The 26,541-nt window shown below is 40.3% G+C and overlaps 1 protein-coding gene across 4 annotated transcripts in view; it reads left to right on the forward strand.

The window, feature by feature from the left end:
• VGLL4 (vestigial like family member 4) overlaps nucleotides 1-26,541 on the forward strand; it is a 146,223-nt gene that overhangs the window by 102,023 nt on the left and 17,659 nt on the right. For 3 of the 4 annotated variants that reach the window (XM_050957898.1, XM_050957897.1, XM_050957896.1), the window contains one exon: nucleotides 6,027-6,213. In XM_050957898.1, the coding sequence (XP_050813855.1) occupies nucleotides 6,027-6,213 (187 nt within the window). Of the gene's footprint in view, nucleotides 1-6,026; nucleotides 6,214-15,250; nucleotides 15,323-26,541 lie in introns of those variants that run through there. The other variant, XM_050957899.1, reaches the window with a different exon arrangement.

The raw sequence follows: 26,541 nt of genomic DNA on the forward strand, positions 1-26,541 counted from the left end.
GTGCCATAGCACAGGAACGTGCCTGGCCCGCAGAACTCCTCTCTCTCTCTTAAAAGTTGAAAGCTTGTCTCTCTCCCTAACAGAAGTTGGCCCAATAAAAGCTTTTACCTCACCTACCATGTCTCTCTAATAAGTTCTTAACTGGAGTTTAAGTGCTCAGCTAACTATGTATCTTTCCCTGCTCCTGCATATTACAGAGTAGTTCAGACTACTAAAATTACTACATACCTGTTTCTATAGTAGTGAAATATATAGAGAAATAGTAGGAGATCACATAATCACTTCAAAGTGATGGATATGCCCAGGGTGTATGTACAAGCTTGGCTTATGCAGGCAACCTTAACGTTGACATTTCCTGGCCTTTGAGCACTTAACCATGCATCCTTTAAGCTATAGTAATGAAGTGCTTTCTATGGAATATAGCACACTCAATGCCTCTTACACTGGAGTCAGTCTTAGCAAGTGCTACTGAACCAGATTTACGGTATGCGGGTCAAATACAGGCTGCTGCCTAGATGACTCCTCCAGTGAGAACACCCACCGTCTGCAGGAGGAAAATATCATTGCAGCCGAATTCTGACCCAAAGCAGCCTCTTGCACTACCTCTCATCCTCCATACAATCTATCCCCATGAAGGGTAGAGATAGCCTATGAGGGAGTGACTGGGACTGTGTGCAGGGGCAACAGCTCATGGGGCACTAAATTATGGTATGTTCTCCTTCCTCCTGTGGCAGGCCCTAAATGTAGCAGCGTCAAGGGCAGACCTGCAGAAAACCCTTTCCTTGTCAGATGGAGGAGCCAGAATACGACAGGCAACATAATGGTCATGTTTCAGCTTCTGGACACATGTTTTCTGGCAGACCTCTCTTTACACTGCTAGCCAGAAGTTCTCAGGGATGGTTTGGATGTCGGCAAATGTTTCCCAGCAATATTTTTCTGCTGTAATTTATATGTTGAAGCTTGGGTTCTTGCTAGCCTGGTGTCATCTTGTGAGGAAGCTGATCGGGTCCAATGCCAAATAAGTGAATGATTTATGGACTATAAAGCCAGAAGGGACCATTGTGATCGATCTAGTTAATCAGTCAATCTACTGCGTAATACAGGTCCTAGAACTTCCCTGAACTGATTCCTGTTTGAGGAGAGTGCTCTGTTACAAGAGAGGAGGTGGAGGCACTCTCAGCTACACAATAAAATCATTTTAAAACCATTTCCAGGGGCTACCTTTGTAGTATATGTTAGAATTAGACTGTATCTATTCACTGATTTTTTTTTCTCACTGTTTCATTAGGAATGTACTTGTATTCAGATTGTCTTAAAAAACTTATTCTCCAGTCCATCAACTTCTTTTTAGTCTGCACATTTTTTGTTAAAAGTGTACAGTGCTTGTATAAATACCATAACGTCTGATAGCTTGAATATTTATTTATAGACTTTTTATCATTCAGTTAGGATTTACTACTGAACAATCTAAGTGGATGCATGTGCTCCCTTTGGTCAAATAACTGTTAAAGTAAAATGGCTAAACAGCATCCCTTAGAAATCTCACACAAAATCTCAGCTCTTCTTGAAGATTTAATACCTGCTAGATTTCATATTACTAAGATTTCACTTTTTTACGATGTTTAGCATGCTATGAAATATTTGTATTTATAATCACTTGACAAGATTGATGAACAGGGTACATTTTGTGATCCAATGTCCTTGTTTAGCATTGTTTGTTCACTTAGTTGTAATTCTTAGATTTCAGCACCTTGCTATAGGTCCCCTACTCCATACTGAGTAGTTACGAATGACCCAGTTCTTGTTCTATAAATACATGGATTGTAATTTTACTCCCATTTATGATCACTCCTCCCTGCACTTTATTTCTCCCTCTGTGTTTGAGGTGGTAGGAGAATGGAGTAGAGAATACAGAAAGTGGTGGTTAAATTTCACTGCTCTCTCATCTGCATGTTCCTCAGTTTCAGAATTTAATTTAGTCTGTTTTGTGTTGAGAAGTGTATCTTGTAAATCTTTGGTTGGAAAGATGAAGACTTTCATTTCTGGAGTGTAATTAATGCTCAGATTTTATGGACTTAATAGCAGCCAGCTGGAAGGAGGAAATTGGGAGGGGGAATAGGATACGGTAGCCATGTTTGAATAGGCATGCTGCAGCCTACACTGAGAATCTGGGGTGGGGAGGAAGGAAGCAGGCTGACAAATGTGTGTATATTAATTTTTTTATTTCTAGTCTTGGTGAGTCATGGACTTCTCAGAAGATTTTATCTGATGCATTTTGGGATTTCTCTGGTATCTTGCTGTCAAATCAGCATTTGTAAAAACATGATTTATGCCTTTTTGAAGCTTGTATTGTATGTAACATTTCAGCAGGGAGACAGTGCTGACTGAACTCGAGGAGAAAACACACACACTTATAAATGATCCAGTACTTACGGGACAGTAGCAAGGTATTGTAGGGCTGAGCAGTATGAATGGATCTGGAATGCTGCTTTTCTAAACATATAGCTTAGGTTAGGTCCATTATACTAAAGAAACCTCAGATTTAAACTTCTAAGTTGGTAAAGGAGGGAGCATTCTTGCTGAATGCATGGAGTCCTGTTAACGGAACTGTATGTTACTGCAATTACAAGCGGATGGTATGTCACGTCATTATCTCTGTTTAGCTTGTCTGTATGCTATCATGTTGCCTAACAGTTCTAATTAAAAAGAAAAGAAAACAAAAAAGGTTCACTGGGATAAATAGTCATAAGCAGAACCATTTGAAAGAGGCAGATATGCAATGCCTTACTCAGCTGCTGGTTGAAACAAAGAGAAGTATTATGAGAAGCATAATGAACATGCGTTGGCTATCGGTGCTTCAGTTGCAGCCCAGACGCAGGCCTGTGCAGTAATGTATTTTGAAGATTGGGTATAGGCTTGTGGAATTTTATGAAATACAGTTTTATCAGAGTGTTGTCTTGCCAGTAGGATGATGTCAGTCTGGTTAGCATAGAGTGTGGTCAGACAGAGACAGACAAATCCAGTCAGTAAAACAGCATTTTGTTTGGTAGACTGAGTTGTGGTTTCTCTCTCCCTGATTTAAATTAAAGTGCTGTAAAGAGGAAAAACTTGAAAACAAATCTTTTTTTATTTCAATTTTTTTAATGTAAACCAGTTATAGACCTAATCAGTCTTGGAGGCCATATGAGAGGCTGAGTTTGCAGTGTGGGATAAATACAGCATAATGCATGGAGCAGGGGTTATGTTTATAAAACAGTTTATCCCTGCAATTGATGGTGATCCCATTAGTGTTCATCATGGACGTCAATCCATCAGTTGCATCCCCCCAATCCATCTCTCTCCCCCCTCCCTCACTGCCTTTTCTTTTAGGTTCTTTCTGCCAGCCCTTTCTCCCTATAGGGTTCCAGTCCTGTGAAGTACTGACCACCTCCAGCAAGATGCTGATGGCCATCCAATTCAGTAAGAAAGTCTTCAACACCTTCTGATACCCAGGGCCTCAGTAACAATGTCTTCATGAAGTTGTAGTGGTCGTTACATTCATCTGATTTAGTTTTGCTAAGTGGCATTGTCACGCCATGGATGAAATCACTAGAACACTCAGAACTAGCTGGTGACTTTAGTTGTTCTTAGAATAATGATCCCAATATTTTTTGCTAAGTACATCTAAGAGGCTGAGAGAAATTGACCACCAGAATCTTTGTAGAGCTTGATGGGTTTTATTAAGAGCTAGTGAAGATCCTTTATGCTTTACTATGTTCCTTTAAAAAGGCTTTTATTACACCAAATGCAGAAGATGATAGCATTTCGCTATCATGAACTTTCTAATTGAATGTGTTTTATTAATCGAGTTAGTAAGTGCTGTTGCCACCACAGACACTATTTTTTTGGGGGGGAGGGAATCCTAATATTTGGCAAAATAACAAAAGATACAGCCAATTTAGGAAATGTTACTTGGTGTCTCTTTGCTGTGATGCTGTGTCAAACTTCCTGAAAACCAAAACAGTTTCTAGTTTGGTGAATGGACGGTACGGGTAGATTTTTGCCTTTCACATTCACTCTGAGACTTCAAAAGTGACCTTGGACAGGGTGGAGGGAGGAAGGATTGGGGGGAAGGGAAATATCAGACTCTTCAGAATGATCAAGATTTCATCTTTTGAAGTGGGTGTCAGCTTACACTTCAAAGATAGAAATAAGGGAGATAAGCTAGGTAGGGAGTAGCTGATTATGATATGATTTAGTGCTGTTGATGTAGCCACAGGCTTGTGTCAGAATGTAACCATGATATATGTGGAGCTCCTTACTGGTAACATTAAAGATTGAAAAATGTAGTATAGAATTTATTGATCAGGTTCAGTTCTTAATGGCAAAACCTCCTTTCTGTAAAGGCTTTTTCTGCTGGGGTAGGGGATTTGCAACTAACAATTGTCTGTTTTAATACACCACGTGGTCTGCATGTCCAGTTTCAGAATGTCTGCTGTAGAACATACTTTCTACTATTTAGTTTCAAGATGGAAAATTCCAATCTAGCTTCAGTGCCAGGGTCTTTAATAGAAATCATGACTTGTGGTGTAATATAGGTCACAGTATATTTGCTAGTTTATATCTTACTGACTCAATTGGCAAAATGCTTATTTTTACTGGTAAACTTTCAGGAGGTTTTCTTCTCACTCGTTCTTTTTCCAACAAAATAGTACTTGTCACCCGTGTGAATTAGGGCTACTTTCTATAAATCATCTGTTCAACAGTGGTGATATCAAAATGTGTAGTGGCAGACAAAGGTTTCATTCTTAGGTACCGCATTGCTATAGATGGATTTGAGTTTATCCTAATTTTATTTCCGAAAATTGTGACCATGTGGAAACTAAAATGCTTCAGACACTGAAGGAAAAACACCAGTTTTAAACTTTAACAAAAGTGTTTGTTTCAGAAGCCATTAGCAGGGTGGGTAAAGTTGATAGTCCAGATTACCCTCAACTCCCTCGAAAGCCCCCAAAAGTGATTTTCTTAATTTAAAAGTCCATATGAGGTGTAAATCTGACCTATTGCAGTAGAGATGGATGTATCAATGGAGGCTGTAAACATTGGTGAACACTGGCATTTAATTGTAAAGGGAAGACGTTTGCAGCCCAATTTGTAAGGCATGCTTAATTACAGCAAATGGATATACTATATAAATGTATCATTTCTTGAATTTGTATATACAACTCCTGTATACTGCAAATGAGATTTCCTGCTAAATCTCAGATGCTGTGATGAGGTGTATCCCCTGGGTTTATTGCTAGCTAATCTAGTTGAAAATTAACTTGTTTAGGATTGAAGTTTTATGAGCCATGTGCCATACAGGCATGTTCTTTTGTTCATTGCACCAAAATGACATTAAAGGGCCAAATTTACACCAGTGTCAGCAAGAGCAGAATTTTCCCCTTAATGTTCACCGAGAGTAATTAAATGAATATATTTGACAGGCTTGATTCAGGCAACATTTTATATAATATTAAATTTAAAGTTTATTCAATAAATAATTTATATCATGAGTATTTGGCACAAATGTGAAATGTAGTCCCAGAATTTAAAGACGCTGGCATAGGGAAGGAGCAAAGCCTACATAGCACACACAAAAGAAAGTCAGTCATGCTTTGCATCGTAAGGTAATGTAAGTTCAGTGTTGAGTTGGCCTATCCTATTAAAAAAAATGCTTCTGAATAAAAGTACTTTTAAAGACTGCATTGGCTCAGCCTTTCGGCTCACCCAAGGTGAGTAAATTATCCTTTCTGTAGTGCATTTTTTCAACTGTTACTTTATTCCAACATTTTTATTTTTAAACTGGATCCTAAACAGTTTCTTGGTTGACAGACTTGTCTTCTGAGTGATGCCTAATACTTGGCTTCTAACCACTCTTCCAGCGTGTCCTGAACATGCTGTGTGGCATGCGCCCCATTACTGTGTCAGAAACTTCCCCTTAAGTGTTGTTTTAAAAGGGGATGCATTTTTCCCTGTGTTCATTTTACCTTGTGTTCTTCCTGTAGGTGAAGCAGCTCTAAGAGGTGAGCCCAGAATGCAGTCTCTTCCAGTATCCTCTGCTCTAACCAACCATCGAACAGGCCCTCCTCCCATCAGCCCCAAGAGAAAGTTCAGCATGGACCAAGGGGATGATGAGCTAGACTGTGAAAATGAACATGTCTCTAAAATGAGTCGAATGTTCAACCCGCACCTGTAAGTTTCTCTCTTTTAGTGCCTTTATTTCCTAGCCAAATAGAAGCGAATGCTGCTGCTGTCCCTTTAATTACAATGTTTGTTTCTTAAAAAAATTTTGTATATTGAAAATTATAGTATACCTTGAATTTAGGGCAAGACTCTTCCTTTGTTCTTTACATCAAGGGAAGAAGGTCTGTATGATCATCAAGAGGATTATATGGCACTTTAAAACTGTTTTATAGCCTCAGGTAGTAGGAATTATGTTGACTGTGTACATCATAATATTTATATCAAGATATAGCTCTTTCTTTTTAACCTGTTCCCTTCACATCCCATATCCTTAATCTTTCTACTCTGGGGAGAAAAAAGGTAAAACTGCTTCACATTTTTCTAAGGCCAGGAGACTCTGAGCCCAGCTGCTCAGCAGATTCCACTCTGACAACTGGACAGGCTGCAGTTGTTGTTAGAAGTTATTTATGTGATCATATTCAGACCCTGAGAGTGCATTTCATTAGGAGGTGAAACTTTCCATACAGGTAATATATGGAGATGGGGTGTCGGGAGGGAGGGATGGAAGGTCAGGTGCCATTCATGCTGTGTTCTTCTTGTTGTTGGGAATGCTGTTCTGGTTGGCATGAGAATTCCTTTCATTCTTGACTGGAGGAAGTGATCAGAGTACTTCAGCAGTCAGAGGTAGCTTGATAACTGCATACTGTTCCCTGCTGCCTCAGCTGAAATGGCCCTCTGCATTCCTTACATTCCACTCTGCTTTGGAGTGTTGTGTTCAGTCACAAGACCGGGACAGAGGTATTTATCCTCAAATAAATCACCATAGTGTTAGTCAGAGGCTGGGCCTGCAGTCTGCAGTCTTGGAATTTGTTACAAATCAGGAATCCAGCACCGAAGTAATGCAAAACAGTGAATGCACACAAGCGGAGAAAGACATCTCATTTGCAGCATGGCTTTTTCTCTCTCTCTCTCTCTTTTTTTTTTTTTTTTTTTTAACTTAACTACTTACAGCCCTTCCTTACAAATGAGAGTGCTAGCTTTGGAAAAAAACAAGTACTTTGTTTCTGTGGCAATACAAAACATATATGGAGAATTTTAAAGACATTTTTGAATTATTATAAAAGAACAAGGAGTACTTGTGGCACCTTAGAGACTAACAGATTTATTTGAGCATAAGTTTTTGTGGGCTAAAACCCACTTACGCTCAAATAAATTTGTTAGTCTCTGAGGCCATGTCTACATCTAAAATTTTGCAGCGCTGGTTGTTACAGCTGTATTAGTACAGCTGTATAGGGCCAGCGCTGCAGAGTGGCCACACTTACAGCAACCAGCGCTGCAAGTGGTGTTAGATGTGGCCACACTGCAGCGCTGTTGGGCGGCTTCAAGGGGGGTTCGGGGAACGCGAGAGCAAACCGGGAAAGGAGACCAGCTTCGCCGCGGTTTGCTCTCGCGTTCCCCGAACCCCCCTGCAAACCGCAGGGAAGGAGACCTGCTTGTTCGGGGGTTCGGGGAACGAGAGAGCAAACCGGGAAAGGAGACCAGCTTCGCCGCGGTTTGCTCTCGCGTTCCCCGAACCACCCTGCAAACCGCAGGGAAGGAGACCTGCTTGTTCGGGGAACGCGAGAGCAAACCGCGGCGAAGCTGGTCTCCTTTCCCGGTTTGCTCTCGCGTTCCCCGAACCACCCTGCAAACCGCAGGGAAGGAGACCTGCTTGCTCGGGGGTTCGGGGAACGAGAGAGCAAACCGGGAAAGGAGACCAGCTTCGCCGCGGTTTGCTCTCGCGTTCCCCGAACCACCCTGCAAACCGCAGGGAAGGAGACCTGCTTGCTCGGGGGTTCGGGGAACGAGAGAGTAAACCGGGAAAGGAGACCAGCTTGATTACCAGAGGCTTCCTCCGGTATGCTGGGATACCTGCTTATTCCACGGAGGTCAAGAAAAGCGCTGGTAAGTGTCTATACTTGATTACCAGCGCTGGATCACCAGCGCTGGATCCTCTACACCCGAGACAAAACGGGAGTACGGCCAGCGCTGCAAACAGGGAGTTGCAGCGCTGGTGATGCCCTGCAGATGTGTACACCTCCTAAGTTGCAGCGCTGTAACTCCCTCACCAGCGCTGCAACTTTCTGATGTAGACAAGCCCTAAGATGCCACAAGTACTCCTCGTTCTTTTAGCTGATACAGACTAACATGGCTACCACGCTGAAACCTGACTTATGATATTTAATGGAAAATGTGTAATTTTCAAAACTGACATGGTGGAAATATAATAAAACATAACTAGCAGTTATGTATATTGTGCCACTTTATACAGTGCAGGCCATAAAAAAAGGTGGAGTTTGAACTGACACATTCACATGCAGCCTAAATTGGCTTCAAAGCTAAAGCTCTGGAAACCAGAAAGTAAAGTTAGTTCCTTCATGCAGTCCCATGGTTTAGATGGATCTTAAAGGCGACTGTACTTAGTCTTATTTTTCTGCATAGCACTCCTTTCCAGCAGCCTGATTCTTTCAGTGGCTTAGTGTAGGAAAGATATGTCTTCCCCCTACAATAATAAGATACTATAATAATAAGGTCTGCCCTGTGGTCCTATAGCGTGAATCAAATAATATATTTTAACAAGACCCTCTAGTTCAGAGAGGAAAAAAATCTATCAGAGCACACACTGTACCCTCTTTCAATCTAAAAGATTTCTAGCAGATAATATTCAATATTCTTTGAACCAAATGTCACAAAACTTGACATTTCAGATATCTCTAATAAAAAAAATAATTAACAAACACTCCCTGAATTTAGCACTATGAACAAAAAAGTTACATTTCGCTAATGATTTCCAGATTTTCCCTCTTTCTTTCTCTGGTTATGTTTGAACTTGAGTTAGCAATATAAATGCATTATATAATACTTTGTAAAAGGCTTAGACAAAGTTTTGATTTAAAAAAAATTAAGCATCTGCAGTAAAAGCTTGTTTTTGTTACTTTATCACTAAAGACATCATAGTATATTGGGGAAAGAAGTGTTGTACTGAGCATTATTGGCAGTAACAGTTTACTGGCTTGGAGGGTCTGGAAAAGATAATTTGGCAGCATTTCATTTAGAAAAACAAATAATTCATGTTCAGCTGCTGTTGCTGCCAATATCATGTTGTATGGAAACTTGTCCTTTTGAAGACTAGATGGCAAGATTAATTGTATTAAACATAGACAAGAAGATAGAGGAGAGGATTATAAAATTTCAGTTTTGCTCAGGCCTACTGGAACTAATTTAAAAGAAAAAGATGTAGATTTTGGAATTAGGGAAAGTGATATATATTTTCTGTGCCACAAAATAGAAGACTGTTCACTGAGCCTAGTTGGTGTTAAACCCCTATTTAAACTACAGACAATTGGTCTGATGTACTCCCAGGCTTCTGCCAGTGGAACCTGGGCTGCAGGCTCCTTGAAATGGCTAGTCTTAGTGTGTGCAGCTCTGTCCTGGGAGAAGGCCTGGCCAGGGCACCTGGTTCATTAATTCAACACATCCCCAAGGTATCCTGTATGTAGAGGGCATGCTGTAAATATAAAGCCACCCTCGTATGGCAGAACCCCATGAGGATGGCTGATACACACACTGCCACCCACCACAAGGAAGAATCCCATTGGGCACAGCTGCCACAGATGGTTCAGCGGGGTGCAGATTACACCCCCCTGCATCAGCTGCAGACATTTCAGCCACAGTGTATTTCTAAAGTACTTTAGATGGGCAGTCCATTTTTGTAACCCTTGTCCAATCTTGTGTGTGTCTGTGTCACTTGTTTGCTGAAATCATGAAGTAGGCATGTATTCATCCTTGCCATGGGAGCATACCATGGCAGTGAATGTGACTGAACCAGATTAGACCTGCAGCAGTACCATATATGATATGAAGGGTAGAACTTCTGTTAGTAATTTGAGTTTAGCCCTAAGTAGGAGTGCTGGTGCATCTTCCATCACTGGACATCAGATGGAATGTATCCATCTGAACACTCAGGGACTGCAGAAGTAGTTTGGCAGAAACTCGATGGCAGCAATTTGTTTGGAATGGGTCTGGACTCTGGAGATATGTTCTCCCTACTCAGGTGTAACTCCCCATTTGCACTAAATAATACCTGTAGGTAGGTTTTTGAGTATTGAATGGTATGTACAGGTATATTTATTTCAACATCTGGGATAGCGGGAATGAGTCAAAGTGGCCTGGCAACTCTACTGTGTTCTGTAAAATTTGTAATGGAATCCCTTTCCCCCCAGCAAAGATTTAATTTAACAAAGGTTATAGTTTTCAGAGGAACTGATTTTCTGCTGCATGGGAAGTGAAACATGGCTGGGACCTTCCAGCTGAGTATTTAAAATTCAGTACATGATATTCCAGAATGAAATGTCTGTCCTTCTTTTCAGCTTCACAGTGTATTGGGGTGTATTAGGACCATTATCTGCCACTTGCTTTATGATCTGGAAGAAATCATACCTTTTAACTTCTCCATATGAGACAGCTCCAAACTTTCTGTTATGCTTGTTTGGCTAAAATTAATTAGTAGCGGTGAAAGGGAAAAAATGATTCCCTTCCACCAGTATCTTGCAGCTTTTTCTATGAAATATGACAAACTTGGAATCTTTTTGTTTATTTTTCACACCTTCTACTCTTTAAATCTCTCTCTATTATGTTACTCCTAAAAGCATTCTCTAACATATTATGGGTATTACAATCCTCGCTGGATTGAAAAGTGCTTCATTTTCTAATAAAATTTAAAGAATCGCATCATTGTAAACCTAAATGTGGAAAGTGCCACTGTTTTCTTATACTAAATCCCTGTGATTTGATAGAGAGTAATTAGGAAATTGATTTTATGTAGGGCCTGCAAGTGCCATACCTTTCCATGGAGTAGCAGGGGAAATATAACCTTCTTTATATTGTATTTTAAGGGGAAATTGGTTTATTGTTATGGTTCCTCCTGCTTAATTTTAAATGTATCTGACTGTTGTGATGCAAGTATAACACTAATGAGGTGTTGTACCTTTAAGTAAAGGTCTCAGGCCTGACCTGTGCTGTGTGGGTTTCTTGTTTGTCAGGCTGGAGGCATTTTCTCATTTTCACAGTTCAGCTGAAAACAAAGGCCTCCTTATCCTTGCAGGGAGCTCTTAAGAGCTGACATCAGCCTTTTCCCAGCAGGCATCATTTCTGCCTTAAGAGTCCTTGCAGAGAGCTGGGAAGTCTGATAATAATTTCTTTTCATGGCTTTTTTTGTTGTTTTGTTTTTTTTTGTTTTTGCCAGCTAACAAATCAAATGAGCAAATGCCCAGGGCACCAAGAGCTAAAGAGGTTGAAAAAAGTGACTCTGGTCAAGTTTTTTTACTTCTCTGCCTTTTACTAGGAACTTTCATGTGCATAGCTCTTTTCTGTATTTGCAGCATGAGGATGGTTGTGGCTGGCATTCTACTGTGGGTAAAATCATTGCAGTGTAGTGACTGTAAAAACGTTTTCCATCTTAGCAAACAGTAGGGAAGATGTTAATTGATGATATTGGTATCTTTGGAAGGGTCATCTAGATTTTGTTTTACTGGTAAAGTTGTACATGAGTCTTATCATCTTAAAATATATTGGAGAGAGACTGTTATTTTCTCTCTGCCTGTAGATTACTCCAGTTTAAAATTTAATATTTTATTTTGGGACTTGACCATGATAAATATGTATAAATATTAAACGGTTTGCCCCTCTTAGTCACAATTCATTCAGATGTGCAGCATTAGGATTGTTGTGAAAATGAACTTGCATATGAAAATGTCATAGTTCTGTTGCAGCAAATTGCATCTGTTTAGCACAGTTTTGAAGATTAATCTTTTACATAAGAATTGACTTATTATAAGACCAAGGTCAGGTCTTCCCTCTTATATTCTGCACATAAAAAGACCTTCTAAAATGTTAAGTTTGAGACCAAAGCAAGAAACATCAGAGTGCAGAAGAATTGTGTCATACATGGTTCATACAGCTATCTTGGATTCCTGCACTGGAGTTTGCAAGATCCCATTGGACACTGTAGGTTTCTTACTATGGTAATCCTATGTATTTTCTCTTCTTTGTAGAGCCCTCAGTAGGAAATTACAATGGTTTGCATATTTGCCTCCCTTTTCAACAGTTCTCAAAGCAAACTGGATTGAAGATGTCCTGATTTGCCCAGTCAGGTTATCTGGCAGTAGCTCAAAACAAGGAATTCAAGTGAGATCCTGAATTCTATACAGCAGGGCAGTGCTAGATCACCTGAAAGAAGGAAGTACCTCACCCTGCTCGCTAGCTATTCCTATTCCCTGCAGAAAAGAAGCATTGAGGGGCTCCACAGAGAAGCATGTCCATTGTCTTTTTGATGCAGATGACATTGTAGCTCCAAGGGCCCTTTGGGAAAGAGCTGAAAAGCATTAAAATGGGAAGAGGGAGGCATGGGGAGCCCTAACCTTGAACTCTGGGGTTTTGTTTGGTGTTTAAAAATATTTTTAGATTGTTATTTTAGGGTGATTAACCAGAATGTAAAAAAAGCAATCCAGAGTTACCAGAATTTCCTTCTGACTGTGAGGCTGCTTTTTCAAGTGTCTTAGAGCCCAACTCAGCATTTTCAAAGGGATCCTCTCGGATCTAAAATTCTCTGGGCTGTCAATGGAACTTTTCCAGCACAGGTCTTACTGATTAGAACTGGTTCAAGCTTTTAAAGAGGCACCAATTTGTTGAAAAGACTACATGTGAGGAACAGAGCGATTTGAAACCTAACCTGCTTCCCCTCACTTTACTTCTGCCGAATGCATGTAAAACCCATAAACCAGCTTTATTTTTCATGACTTCTAATGCCCTTTCAATCTCTTCCCAAAACTCTTCATCCCAAACTGCTGCCAAGAAATGCAGATTAACATTTAATGAATAAATAACCAGTCCACCTTAACTGTGGTATTGTGACTCTAAGGCCACGTCCAGACTACCCGCCGTATCGGCAGGTTAAAATCGATTGCTCGGGGATCGATATATCGCGTCTAATCTAGATGTGATATATCGATTCCTGAGCGCGCTTATATCGATTCCGGAACTCCATCAACCCCAATGGAGTTCCAGAATCGACACGGAGAGCCGCGAACATCGATCCCGCGCGGTGTGGACGGGTGAGTAATCCGATCTTAGATATTCGACTTCAGCTACGTTATTCACGTAGCTGAAGTTGCGTATCTAAGATCGATTTCCCCCCCCTAGTGTGGACCAGCCCTTAGTAGCAAAAGGCCCAGCATGTGGTCTAGCATGTTTGATCAGCAATCATGTCACTAATGGAACCTCACAGAAGCTCAGGAAAGCATTTAAGAACATGCTTAGTTCACCTGTATTTAGGAAATCAATCAAGCATAGGCTTATGTGCTTCCTGAGCAGGATTCTTTCCTGAATCGGGACCACAATTTGGTCCGCCTTATGTCATGATTCAAAATCCTGATTGAGCCAGAGACTTGATCCTTTCAAACCTGGTCTGTGTACCACAAACCTTTACTCCCTGATATTATAGGCAATGATTAGTCAGTTTGTCTGTTCACTTGTAAGCAGAATGGGTTTGTTACCCAACTCCATAGGTTGCTTTTTATTTGGTGGTACCTTCCACCCCTGGAGTGCCTCCCAGAGCACAAAACATTGTCCAGACATTAGTGCTTTGTCTCACAACTGCCTGGTGAAGTAGGGAAGTAGTATTCCCTTGGTACACATGAGCAAACACAAATACAAAAAATAATTGACTTTCTTATGGTGCCAGGGAAGTCTGTGCTAAGGTTGGGAATAGAACTCAGGGTCTTCTGGCTCCTAGCATTGGAGAAGTTATCCCATATCCACATTGTGGTGAATTTTAGAGCCACCAATTATACCAGAGCCTGATAGCTAACCAAGAGGCAAGGAAAGAACCAGTACACATTCAAAAACATACTCTAGATGTATATTATAAGAATATGAAAACACAAAGGTTTTGCATATTTGTTTCTCTTATTTTCATTTAACCATTTTTCCAGATGTTTCCTGCTGTTTGACAGATGCACCATTTACTAGAAGGTTGCACTCTTGAGAATTAGAATGTTATGGACACGGTTGCTATAGACAATGACTCTTTAAGGGCAGGATTTGGAATAAAAACTTACATTAACTTGTTGAATAAGTAAATTTTTCTCCCTAGACTAAAAATGCTGGACTGGACAATCTCCTTTCATTTTCCTCTCATACTGTAATCTGCTACAAAAACATGCTAACTGGCTTTAACTCATTCCTTCCAAATTAGTAAGTGCTGATTTCCAAGAAATGGTATTATTTCTTAGTGCTGAAAGGTGAAAGAAAAGTGTTGCTTTGGCTGTTGCTAAGAGTCCATGATCCATCTTTACAATTCTGATAACCACTTTCAAGCATTTCCAGCAATGAATGTCCCCCCGCCCCCTTTAGTATCTAATCTGAAACTAGATACTCAGAAATTGAGAGAAAATCAACATACACAGAGGGCAATTTAATCTATTACTTCTAGCCCTACTAGTCCTATTTTTGACGTTTCCAAAGAACATTAACTTCGGGAGGAAAGCTGAGATTTTTTTACATGTCTTATCTGGCCACCCTTTAGAAACCTGAGAGCCAGTTTCCTGAATAATAATGCCTTGAAGTCTGCTGTTTTGTTTCTTCAGAAGCCAGGATGGTTCCTGCAGTGAACTTCACTAATGAACTTCCTACCCTTTGTATTCCTTTTAAAAAAAAAATGTATAAACAAGTTTAAACAAACCTAGTGCCTCCTAATAACAAAAACATACCTATCTTTTGTCTATGAAGCACATTTGTGTTGATGCATTTAATAATAATGCAAGAACTTAATTGTAAATGAATCCTCCAGTAATGTGTTAAACTTTCCCAAGAACTGTGTAGGGAATGTTTTATTTTCAACATGTGGGCAGACCTATGTACCTTGCACCACAGCTATCCTGGGAGGACTCTTATTCTGACAAGGCCTCTGCCTGCCCAGCTTTTTTGTGCAAGAGACTGCTGCCAAGTTTGAGAGGCCCAAGGCTTTCTTGTGGGAGGACGCTGGGCTGTCTTCATGCTCTTTGGCAATGATTAAAGTGAGGTTAGTACCAAAAAACCCTTTCATTTTATTCCCTGATCCTTGCTTTTTCAAACCAGATGGCAACCCCATATTTTCAGCTGTACTTAATTTAAGCCGTAAGGCAGCAAGTGCTCTGCAGAGGTAGAGAGTCGATTAGTTGCTCAGGAGGGCCAATAGTGACTTCTTTCCCAACTGCACAACAGACCCATATTACTAACACTGTAGTTTGCTTTACAGAGAGGCCAGGGCAGTAACTGCAGCATTCAGTTGTTAACTAGTCCATCTGGTGTTATAAGGGTTAATGTATACAGAGGCCATTGTTTCGTTAATTAATTGGAAGTAACAGTTTCAGGTTAAGCCTGACATGTTAGTGCCATTCACGATTATCATGTGACAGTCTGCAGACAGTAATCTGAAAGAGGTTGCTGATTTAGGAGTATACTGTGCTTTTCTTTTGAGCCATTATTTTGCCAACATTTCCTCCAAAGGGAGTGGGTATGTTTTTAGTTTAGTATATTTATCCTTAAAGAAAATTACAAAGGAAATAAAAGGACTTTGCAACAATTGAAATCTACAGGTTCTGACCTCCAATTATTTGATCCGTTTCCTCAGTGGAAATTTTGCTTGAGTTCTGTTCTTTCTAGTTGCCTCAGTGCAGAATAGTTTAGAGAGATACCAGCTCCCATACTACTTGATAGAAATTGAACCGTCATGTGTATTTCCTACTGTGCTGTAAGTGAATTCTGCTACTTAGAGTCCTCTCATTCCCTCATGTAAATTATAGTTTCTAAATGCAGCAGACACTATTATATGCATAGGAAACTTGCATTCCTGCATACCAAATTTGCTTATTATTCAGAAATAATATTCAGGAATTGGATTATGCTTGCCTGTTTCATTAGCTATTGAGTAGCTGTGTTAGCTTGCATTGGTTTGGGAGTTGAGTGCAGAATACCTGTGATAAATGGGATATGTGTGATTAACTCTGTGTACCTTGATAAAAACTTTTCCTAAACTGTCTGGGGAAAGTCTCAAAAATGAGAAAACGGAACACACATTAATGATTGCTTCAGGTATTCTTTAATGTGGTACAGATGTACGGTTACTGTTAGTAATGGACGAGTCAAATATTAAAGTGAAGTTAAAGTTAATTCGTGGGTTCCTGCCACAATCCTGCCCTTGGAGTCAGTCTGTAGAAACTGTGTCCATAGCCTGAATGTGTAAGTTGTATGTGCACAACTGATTGCTTGTTTGTTTTATTATTAGTAGTGATAAGGCATGAAACTTCCTGAATCATATTGTCACAGGCTGCCAGTCAAAAACGTTTTCAGCATTCATCTGGATTATCGTATTTTACTCAAAACTAAAATCCAAGCAATGAAAAGAAATTGATCACTTAATAAACACTTTTTTTGTTTTTGCTGGAGTTCTGCTATTCTGACCAAGTATCAGAGGGGTAGCTGTGTTAGTCTGGATCTGTAAAAGCAGCAGTGTCCTGTGGCACCTTATAGACTTACAGACCTATTGGAGCATGAGCTTTCGTGGGTGAATACATCCGACGAAGTGGGTATTCACCCACGAAAGCTCATGCTCCAATACGTCTGTTAGGGCTTGTCTACATCACAAAGTTGCAGCGCTGGTGAGGGGGTTACAGCGCTGCAACTTAGGAGGTGTACACATCTGCAGGGCATCACCAGCGCTGCAACTCCCTGTTTGCAGCGCTGGCTGTACTCCCGTTTTGTCTCGGGTGTAGAGGATCCAGCGCTGGTGATCCAGCACTGGTGATCAAGTGTAGACACTTACCAGCGCTTTTCTTGACCTCCGTGGAATAAGCAGGTATCCCAGCATACCTGAGGAAGCCTCTGGTAATCAAGCTGGTCTCCTTCCCCGGTTTGCTCTCGCGTTCCCCGAACCCCCGAGCAAGCAGGTCTCCTTCCCTGCGGTTTGCTCTCCCGTTCCCCGAACCCCCGTGCAAGCAGGTCTCCTTCCCTGCGGTTTTGCAGGGGGGTTCGGGGAACGCGAGAGCAAACCGCGGCGAAGCTGGTCTCCTTCCCCGGTTTGCTCTCGCGTTCCCCGAACCCCCGAGCAAGCAGGTCTCCTTCCCTGCGGTTTGCCGGGGGGTTCGGGGAACGCGAGAGCAAACCGCGGCGAAGCTGGTCTCCTTCCCCGGTTTGCTCTCGCGTTCCCCGAACCCCCGAGCAAGCAGGTCTCCTTCCCTGCGGTTTGCAGGGGGGTTCGGGGAACGCGAGAGCAAACCGCGGCGAAGCTGGTCTCCTTCCCCGGTTTGCTCTCGCGTTCCCCGAACCCCCGAGCAAGCAGGTCTCCTTCCCTGCGGTTTGCAGGGTGGTTCGGGGAATGCGAGAGCAAACCGCGGCGAAGCTGGTCTCCTTCCCCGGTTTGCTGTCGCGTTCCCCGAACCCCTCTTGAAGCCGCCCAGCAGCGCTGCAGTGTGGCCACATCTAACACCACTTGCAGCGCTGGTTGCTGTAAGTGTGGCCACCCTGCAGCGCTGGCCCTATACAGCTGTACTAATACAGCTGTAACAACCAGCGCTGCAAAATTGTAGATGTAGACATACCCTTAGTCTATAAGATGCCACAGGACTCTTTGCTGCTTATTCTAACCAAGAAGTTTATGAAACTCAGAGGTTTCTCTATTAAGACATTTGTTGTGGGGTTGAGACACCCTTTGCTACTACGCCACGTGAGCACTAAACACAGAATACTCTGCCAGTGTGGCTACTGCAGGTATGAGTATGGTGACCAAATTGCTTTTTCTTTTTCAATGTTTACTTACATCATTGCTGTGGAGAGTCTTACAAAATCCAGACAAAGCCTTTTTGTGTTACTGAATGTTTCCATAGTCCTTCAGTAATTCAGTTTTCATTGGAAGTCACATATAACAATTAGCCTAGTATATGAGGTAAAAAAGAATCTTTTACTCTCGTGTTTGGTTCTATATCAGTGTGATACATACAGTCCTTCAGTTTCTAGTTTTGGAATAAATGTGTGGTCTTAATATTGAACAGATTTTATCACATTTTAGGAAAAGCTTATTCTTTATTTTATGAAATGGCCAGAGAGAGCTCGTAGGCTACAGAACCAGTTGCTTTTAAAAATACATTTTAGGATATAGCCTGTTCTTTTAGGGCTATCTTTTAAATCTCTGTCCAAAAGGCATGCATACTTTCTGAGCTGTCTCTTGTTCACACCAACTACTGCTACTCGCACATCTGGTGAATAGAGATTGTACCTGCTAAGAACTGGATAGTTCAGAGCTATTTTTCTGTGTTGTAAGAACTGTCAGTTTTAGGTGGAGATAAGAATCGCTATAATCTACCGCCAATAAATTTTGCACAGTTTTACCAGATTTAGTACTTCAAAGGCAGTTAATGGCCATGGTTTTCATACACCTGCTTTCCTATTCATGATCAAGTTCTTGTTTAATAAATTTGCCAAGTCCTGTTTGTTGTTACCTTTTGACCTTCCATAATATATGTTTCCACAAAGATAGGGACAAAAAAGGGCTTAGTCCTGCAGTGTTTTACCTGCTTAAGAACTGAATAAACTGCCATAGACTTGAAAAGGCATTCTGTCTGCTAAGAGAGTGGGCCCATAAACTTGAGTAGAGCAAACTCACTATCTCGGTGCATTACATTTGTATGAGTGGTTGTGTGAGGGTTAACAATGGCTACGTTAGAGAAATTTTAGATCAAACTAGCATAACTAAGGCTATGTCTACACTAGCGAGCTTACAGCGGCGCAGCTGTACCGATGCAAGCGCGCTTGTGTAGCTGCTCTATGCTGACGGGAGAGAAGTCTCCCATCAACACAATTAAACCTCCTCCACGAGTGGAGGTAGCTGTGTCAGCAGGAGAGTCTCCCCCACCGAAATAGCTTTGTCCACACCGGGTGCTTCTATCAGTCAGACTTTTATATTGGTATGGGGTTGGTTTTTTTCACACCCCTGAGTGACATAAATTATACTGACAAAGGTGCTAGTATAGACATAGCCTAGGAAAATATTAATGAGAGAAATAATCACTGTTTTTGTTGTCCATTAACTGCATAGTACAGAATTCCACTCTCCGGCTTCATCAACAGCAGCTTACCACAGCACCTCTAGAACAGATTAACATGCCTCCTGTCTTGGCAATGCGGAACTCAAACTTATGCAGCTAATTTTACTGCAATCAGATACAGCACTGCTGTGTGTATTTTATATGTAAACTTGCTTCCTTGGATTGGCCAACAGTTTTCTCTGTGTGATCATAAGTTGTTTTACAATAATTTCCAGTGACTTGGGGTAAAACGTCTGTTGCATAAGCCAAGAGTAAGACTTCAAAAGGATTTTAACATGGCTGAATTATGAAAGACTGCCCATAATCCAGCACATGACTGGTAGAATGCAAGAGGAAATACCTGCCGAAGGTATTTGTGAGGCATTGCATTTGTGTACAGATGAATCATTTTACAGCTGTTCCTGGGGAACACGCCAGTACCCCTCAGAGCTTCTAATTGCTGTTCTGCCTCTCGTTACTCTTCCTGCGTGCCACTAGAACATTCAGATTTTCTTCCCTTGTAGAGTTAGACACACACCTGTCAGGGATGGTCTAGATAATACTTAGTCCTGCCGTGAATGCAGGGGACTGAAGTAGATGAACTCTCGAGGTCCCTTCCAGCCCTACGATTCATGTGATAACTAAAGATTTCAGGCAAAACTTCATCCCCATCCTTCTTTAGAATACTTTGTCCTTCTATAGGTCATTCTTGCCAAGCCATCCAAAGCACGTTAGAAACATTAATGAATTAAACCTCACTACATACCTAGGAGGCTGGTATAATTTTATACATGGAGAAACTGAGGAACAGAGCGAGTAAGTGACTTGCCCATTGGGAGGACATTTTGTTGAGCACCCTCATACATGTACAAGTCTGGCATGTGCTCAGGAAGCCATCACTTGAGCACAGCCATCCTGGCAACTAGTGCACTGCCTCTAAGCTTATGTTGTCTCAGGCAGGGCACTAATTGTTGAGTGCCTCCAACAGCATCTGTTCAGAAGTCTATGGCAGCTGGATATTATGGTGATTGTCATATTGTTTGCCTCTGAGCCCAAAATGGAACCAAATTCTCTTGGCTCTCAGTCCGCTCCAGTAACTTCATGTCTATGCTTACTGCCTCCAGTGCTTATATAGATTTTGAACAGAAGAATTCTGTTTGAATATATGTAATTTTTAACTACCTTTTAAAAATAGCTCTTCTGTAGTATTCAAACATGAATGCAGCTGATGCATCTCTTGTAAAGACAGAGTATATAGCTTCCTTTCTCTTCAGATGTTTGTTTTATTTACCTCTTGATGCTTTTGAAATGTTCTGGCCTCTGTTTTTTGGACTTTCCACCTTGCAGAAAATCTTGCCTTGTACATTTTTCTAGTTTACTGCACACACTCGGGACAAACTGCAGGTGCTACCATCCTTCGAACAATAGCTTAAAGCAGTGGAGAGGATGCAGAACCAGACCAAATTTTAGCTTTTTTCCAGAAATGGGCCCTCAGTTACAGACCATTTCACAACAAATTAAGATAAGGAAACCACTTGTGTGATGTCTCAGGATAGATGACCAGGAAGTGTTTCTCTTCATTGTGGTTGGCCAGAGATTGGCACAAGTTTCTTCAAGGCTTAATATTAATTCTCCTGGCTCAGAGAGATGAAAGTCATGGCCAACTTTTGACTTCCATCTGGATGCAGTCTAACTAACAGGCTTATGGGCATGGGTGCTCTCCTGGAGAGGTGCTACATTTCAGGAAGCCATCTGCAACTGTCACAATGACCTACTGTATTCAGACACTTTTCTTCACTGATGTGATGATACTGAAATGCCATGCAATGGTACCATTCATGGTTAAGGAAGTGATGAAGATTCAAACCGGAGCTGCTTTTTGGTCCCCTTTTTATAGTGGAAAGCGGGCAGTACACCCCTACAACATAAAATTCTATCCAAGGCCTAAAACTAAATCCTCTTGCAAACTCTTCCGTTACCTTTTGAATGAGTAGACTGGGAGCTTCCTTTCCAGATAGACTCTCTGTCAAGATAGACTTTTTAATTGCAGTTACTTCAGCAAACCTGGTAGCGCTCATTATTTCTGAAGCTCCTTCCAAATAAATTCATTTTGGCGTAATACTGTAATGTTATGGTGTGTGGATATGTATATGTCCTAGAGAATCTCTAACCACGCTCTACAAGAATCAACAGAAAGCAAAATAATTTAATCAGCTAGTGAGACATTGTGCTTTACTTACTGTATATGGGAATGTTAGTACATGTAGCAAAGCATCCATTTAAAACCTTTGTCAGTCTACCAGCACTTACTGAAGAGGATCAGGCCCAAAAGAAACAATATTTCCTATGGAGAAACTGGAGTTCGGATCCAGAATTGTCTCTATTGATTTATTGTACCTTAGATTTGTATTTCAGCTTCTGTGCATTCTGCATTTCTTACATACTTTCTTTATGAATAGTAACTCACCATGAATAGATAGCTCCTCATTCCTCCTGAGTGTTTTCTTATGGCACAGATTGCCACCATTTGACAGTCTCTTTACTGTTTTTTTACAACTCATTGTAATCTCTCCTATTTTTGTTGTAAAATTATTCCCAAGGGAGATTAGGTTTGCATCTAAGTATCCAATCGGACATCATAATTCCAAACAGCTAATGAGCTGGTTGTTTCAATGAATAGATAAAAATAAACTGAAATAGTTGCTGCATTAGAGCATGTCTAAGTAATATGAAAATACATGACAGAAAACACACGCGCGTCTCAGTATTTTCACACTCCATATTTACATAGAGATGCACTATTCACTAAAATGACATCCAGTGGCAACAATACAGGAAAACTGTGTAAAGTACAAGTAATAGAGGGTAGAAACTATAAAATACTGATTCAGTAAAAAGGACATATCCATCTTCCACAAACTTTCATTAATCCTTACCTTTAGCCTCATCTCTTTTGTATTCCATATTTTGTTTTTGGCTCAGTTCACTAATGTAATGGTCAAATCTCCAAAGTGAATGAGACATTCAAGATAGGAAAAATCTGATTAGCAGTCTAACATAATCAAAGTTCTAGTCTGGAAAAGTAACATTTAATTATTGACTGCTGGACAAAGTTCTGGCAAACCCCTAAAAATCCTAGGTGCCTTTTACTGAGTGGTGTTTCCAGCCTGATGCTACAAACGAAAATGAGCCACCTGCCTCTTTCCTTATAAATGGTTTTGAATTGGAGAAGAAATGGAAAATTTGCTGGCTACGATTAAAGTCCATCTTAGTATCCATTTGAGCCACAAATTGTACTTCTGGAAGAGTACACCAGTATAAACTCACTCTCTGAAAATGTGGCAAGAGGCACAACTGCCACAGTGGTACTACAAGAAAATGGTTGTGGAAGATCAGTAGTTAGTTAGTTTCAGGTTAGATGCATTGAGCAGTACAGAACAGGATTTGCATTTTCCCCCCAAGGGAAGAATATACATCAAAAATTACATTGTTCACTAACAAAATAAAATGAGACAATCTATACCCTTCTCTGAAAACCAATCTGATGTTCAGATTCTGTGGGGTAGTGATCCTTTCAAAAAAACACAAATTCCTAGACTGCTGTAAATTGCCTGCTTTTTAGGGTTGACTACTAAGCTGTGAAATGAAATGACAGGTAAGAATAAAGATATTCAGAATTAAGGGGGAAAAAATCTTTGCAGCATGATAGGGAAAACAGGAATGTGTATGGGCACTAGCCATTCAAAGTAGACCTGGCTGTATTTTTATATTCCGACACAAAGAATGTTTGCTTAGATTAGCTGATTATAGTGGTACGTCTGATAATTAGGTTGGCATTTAAAATGCAATTTATCTCATTTTCTTTTAATTAAAGGCTCTTAATTAGCGAGGGTAATGTTACACTCCCCCCCCCCAGTTTTACTCATTAGTGAAATGGCACCGAGGTGCTCCTTTCCTCACCTGGCTATGTTTTAGGTGAAGTATGTAAATAGGTATATTTTGCAGAGGGTGGGGGAATACAAGCTGCATTAATAACACTGTGGAAAGATATTTTCTACCAGCTGATCAGAATTCCTTAAATAATGTACAACAGAAGCAGTTGGGTTCTTTCAACCCTCAAAAGATTGTGTGTGCAGCAGGAACCATTGAAATGTCAAAATTTGTGCAGCATTACAGAGTTACAATAGTTTCTCTTTTCTAACAGTGGTAATGTCATGTGACTGTTGTAACTGGTAGTAAATGCTGGCTCTTTAATGGCAATCCCTCTATGTTAGCAATTTGACTATCAAAGAAAGACGTTGAAACTTCCTGTCAAAACATTAATATAATGTTTGAGTCTTGTGTCAAGGTATAGACATTGATTTACTTTTAGCCATAGAATGCATAGTGCGTGTATAAGAAAGAACATCTTGGAAAGTAAATTAAAAAGCTGTGTAAGTGGAAACTTGTTTTTTCTTTGTGTGCCATATACTTTTATAGTACAACCATTTCAAGTAAAAACTTTTTCTGCCAAAGGGATTCTGGGACATTTGTGATTTCTCCAGTTGGAGATACAGTAACATTTTGGCACCCATTCCTTAAGAAACTGCATGCTGGAAGTCAGTGTAAGGCTGTCCCCTTCACTGGGCCTCTCTTTTCCCTTTTCCTTAAACAGTTGGCAGAGTTAGTCTTTTCCTCTAGGATGGGTGTGAATTACCACAGTTCTGTGCCAGTACACAGAGCAGCAGCGTTTAAAGGTTATACAACTCAAAAATCGTTGAGAACAACGTGAGGTAACTACCTTTGAACTGCTTAATGCACAGGACTGAAACATTGCTTTCAATTAGCAAACATTATTTAGAACCAAATTGAAGCAGACTTTCATCTAACAGTCAGGATGTGTGTGGTTTTGGTATGACATCCATCTGAGCACATGATGCTTGGTAAGCACTGGAGCCTTGGTTATGATTCACTGGGGAGAAACATGGGAAACAATGTCTGTTTTTAAGCACTGGGAAAAAGGAGTGAAGATTTGAGCAATGTATAATTTTAGCAGAATTTCTGTCACTGAAATTTACACACAACAGGGCAAGATTCTCAGCTTGGGTAAATCAGAGTTGCTCCATTGTAGTCAGTGATGCTACACTGATACCAGCTGAGGATTTGGTCCATAATGATTTTGGAAGGGCTGGAGAGGCTTGGAGACACTGAGGGATTTTGTCCTTGGTCAATTAAATAGTGTCATTCATAGCCTATGTATTACAAATCTTTAGCTTTCAAAGGTAGCCAGCAATTACCTCTGATATTTTTCTGGCTTAATGTTTGACCTCTGAAGATGCATCTCCTTACTAGTTTAAGAAGTCTAGATACACAGAACTACTTCATTTTGGTGAAATACAATTATCTTCAGACATTGAAGCAATTCTGATGGCCCCTTTGGCCAGAGCATGAAATATCTAAACAAGAATAGAGCAGTTTTCCAAAACATAATTTAAATGGGAGTAGAAAATAAAAATAATAAAAAAAAAGAAATAAACACAATATTCATTGAATACTGTTTTCGTGCAAGTTACTAGAATAATTTTCATACTATTAGTGTAAACATTGCTTGTAAGCAACAACAAAACAGCTATTTCCTGTATAAGATGCTTCTCCTTGTGCTACTAAACTTTACAAATAAAGTGAAATTTACGTTTCCAAATTTTGAAACAACTTTGAGTTACCAGTAATGAGAATAACAAGCTGTTTTCTTTCTAGTCTCATAACTGGAAGTGTTTTAAGTTGCACACATATATTGTCAATGCAGTTTTTTCAAAATGTGTATTTAAAATTAGATAATAGTAATGTGAAGGAGTTTGATGCATTCCCTGTACTAATATCAATTAAGCTAATCTTGTATTCAGATCAAATATATGAACAGTCATCATACCAGTGGAATCTAAGAGATTTATATGGTTAAATAGTTTTTTGTTTGTTTGTTTTTTCGCCATAGGTTTAATTTAAAGTTGCTAAAACTTAGTGTTAATCAAGATCTGAAGAAATCTTTGTGTGAAGAATGGGAATTATGCAGTGACTAAACCTAAAAAGAAAAAGTATTTCCAAAGATTGTTAAAACAACAGAGTTGTGAGTGCAAGCACTAGTGACAGATTTGGGGGTACTGATCTCTGTAGAGGAGATAGAAGGAGCACTGAATAAAATGAAGAATGGTAAGGCAGCTGCCAAAGACAAGATACTGTTAATAAGATCAAGCAGTTGGAGATATTGAAATAAAGCAGTGTCACAGATTACTGTGTGTTTGCTGGGATCAAGCTAGGATACCAGTTGACTGGAGAATGGGACTGATTATGCTTCTTTAGAAGGGAAAGGGTGGTACAAATAATCCAAATGCCTATCAGGGCATCACCATAAGAAGTCAGCCTCTGAAAATCCTTAAGAGAGTTTTGAAGGCCAAGGTTGAGGTTCAAGCAGGAGGAGAATATAGGAGAGGAACAATATGGCTTTAGGAAGTGAAGGAGTACTAATATTTGCCATAAGACAGAAATTTGATAGAATGATAAATGGAGGGCATAACTTCTATGTAACATTAATTGATCTTGCAAAAGCAGGTTCCATGGGAGTATTGAGATGGATGGGAGGGGACTACAAGTAGAGATGATTGAGGAACTGTATCAAGGTTTGAGAGCTAAGGTGGTAGGTACCAATACACGGAATTTTGGAGGGTTTTGAGGTAACAGTGGCATTGTGACAAGGCAATGTGCTCAGTCAACTTCTCTTCATCTTAGTTACAGAGTTAATTTGTAGGAGAACCGAGCCTGTGGAGATGCAAAGAAAACAAATGTATGCTGACAATCTGGCCTTGATGGCTGAAAAGAGGATTTGCTAAATATGATATCAAAATGGGCATCTGTGTTTTTAAAAATCATGGTTTAAAGGCAGAGACACACAAAAACTGAAGTTATGCAAGTAGGGAAGGTGGTAGAAGACCTGTTGATTGAAGTTTCAGGAAAGAAGCTGAATCAGAAGAATGAATTTGTTTGCTTGCGAAGTATTCTTAGTGCCATCAGAGAGCGATCTGGAGAACTGAAATTGAACATGGGTGGCAATGAAAAAGGCGGCAAGAGGACTGTTGGACTGCCAATTAAGTAACAAACTGAAAAGAAAAGTGTATGCTGTGTGTGTTTGTCCCTGCTTACGCTATCG

The sequence above is a fragment of the Gopherus flavomarginatus genome, chromosome 6, assembly GCF_025201925.1.
Source record: "Gopherus flavomarginatus isolate rGopFla2 chromosome 6, rGopFla2.mat.asm, whole genome shotgun sequence".
Lineage (NCBI taxonomy): Eukaryota > Metazoa > Chordata > Testudines > Testudinidae > Gopherus > Gopherus flavomarginatus.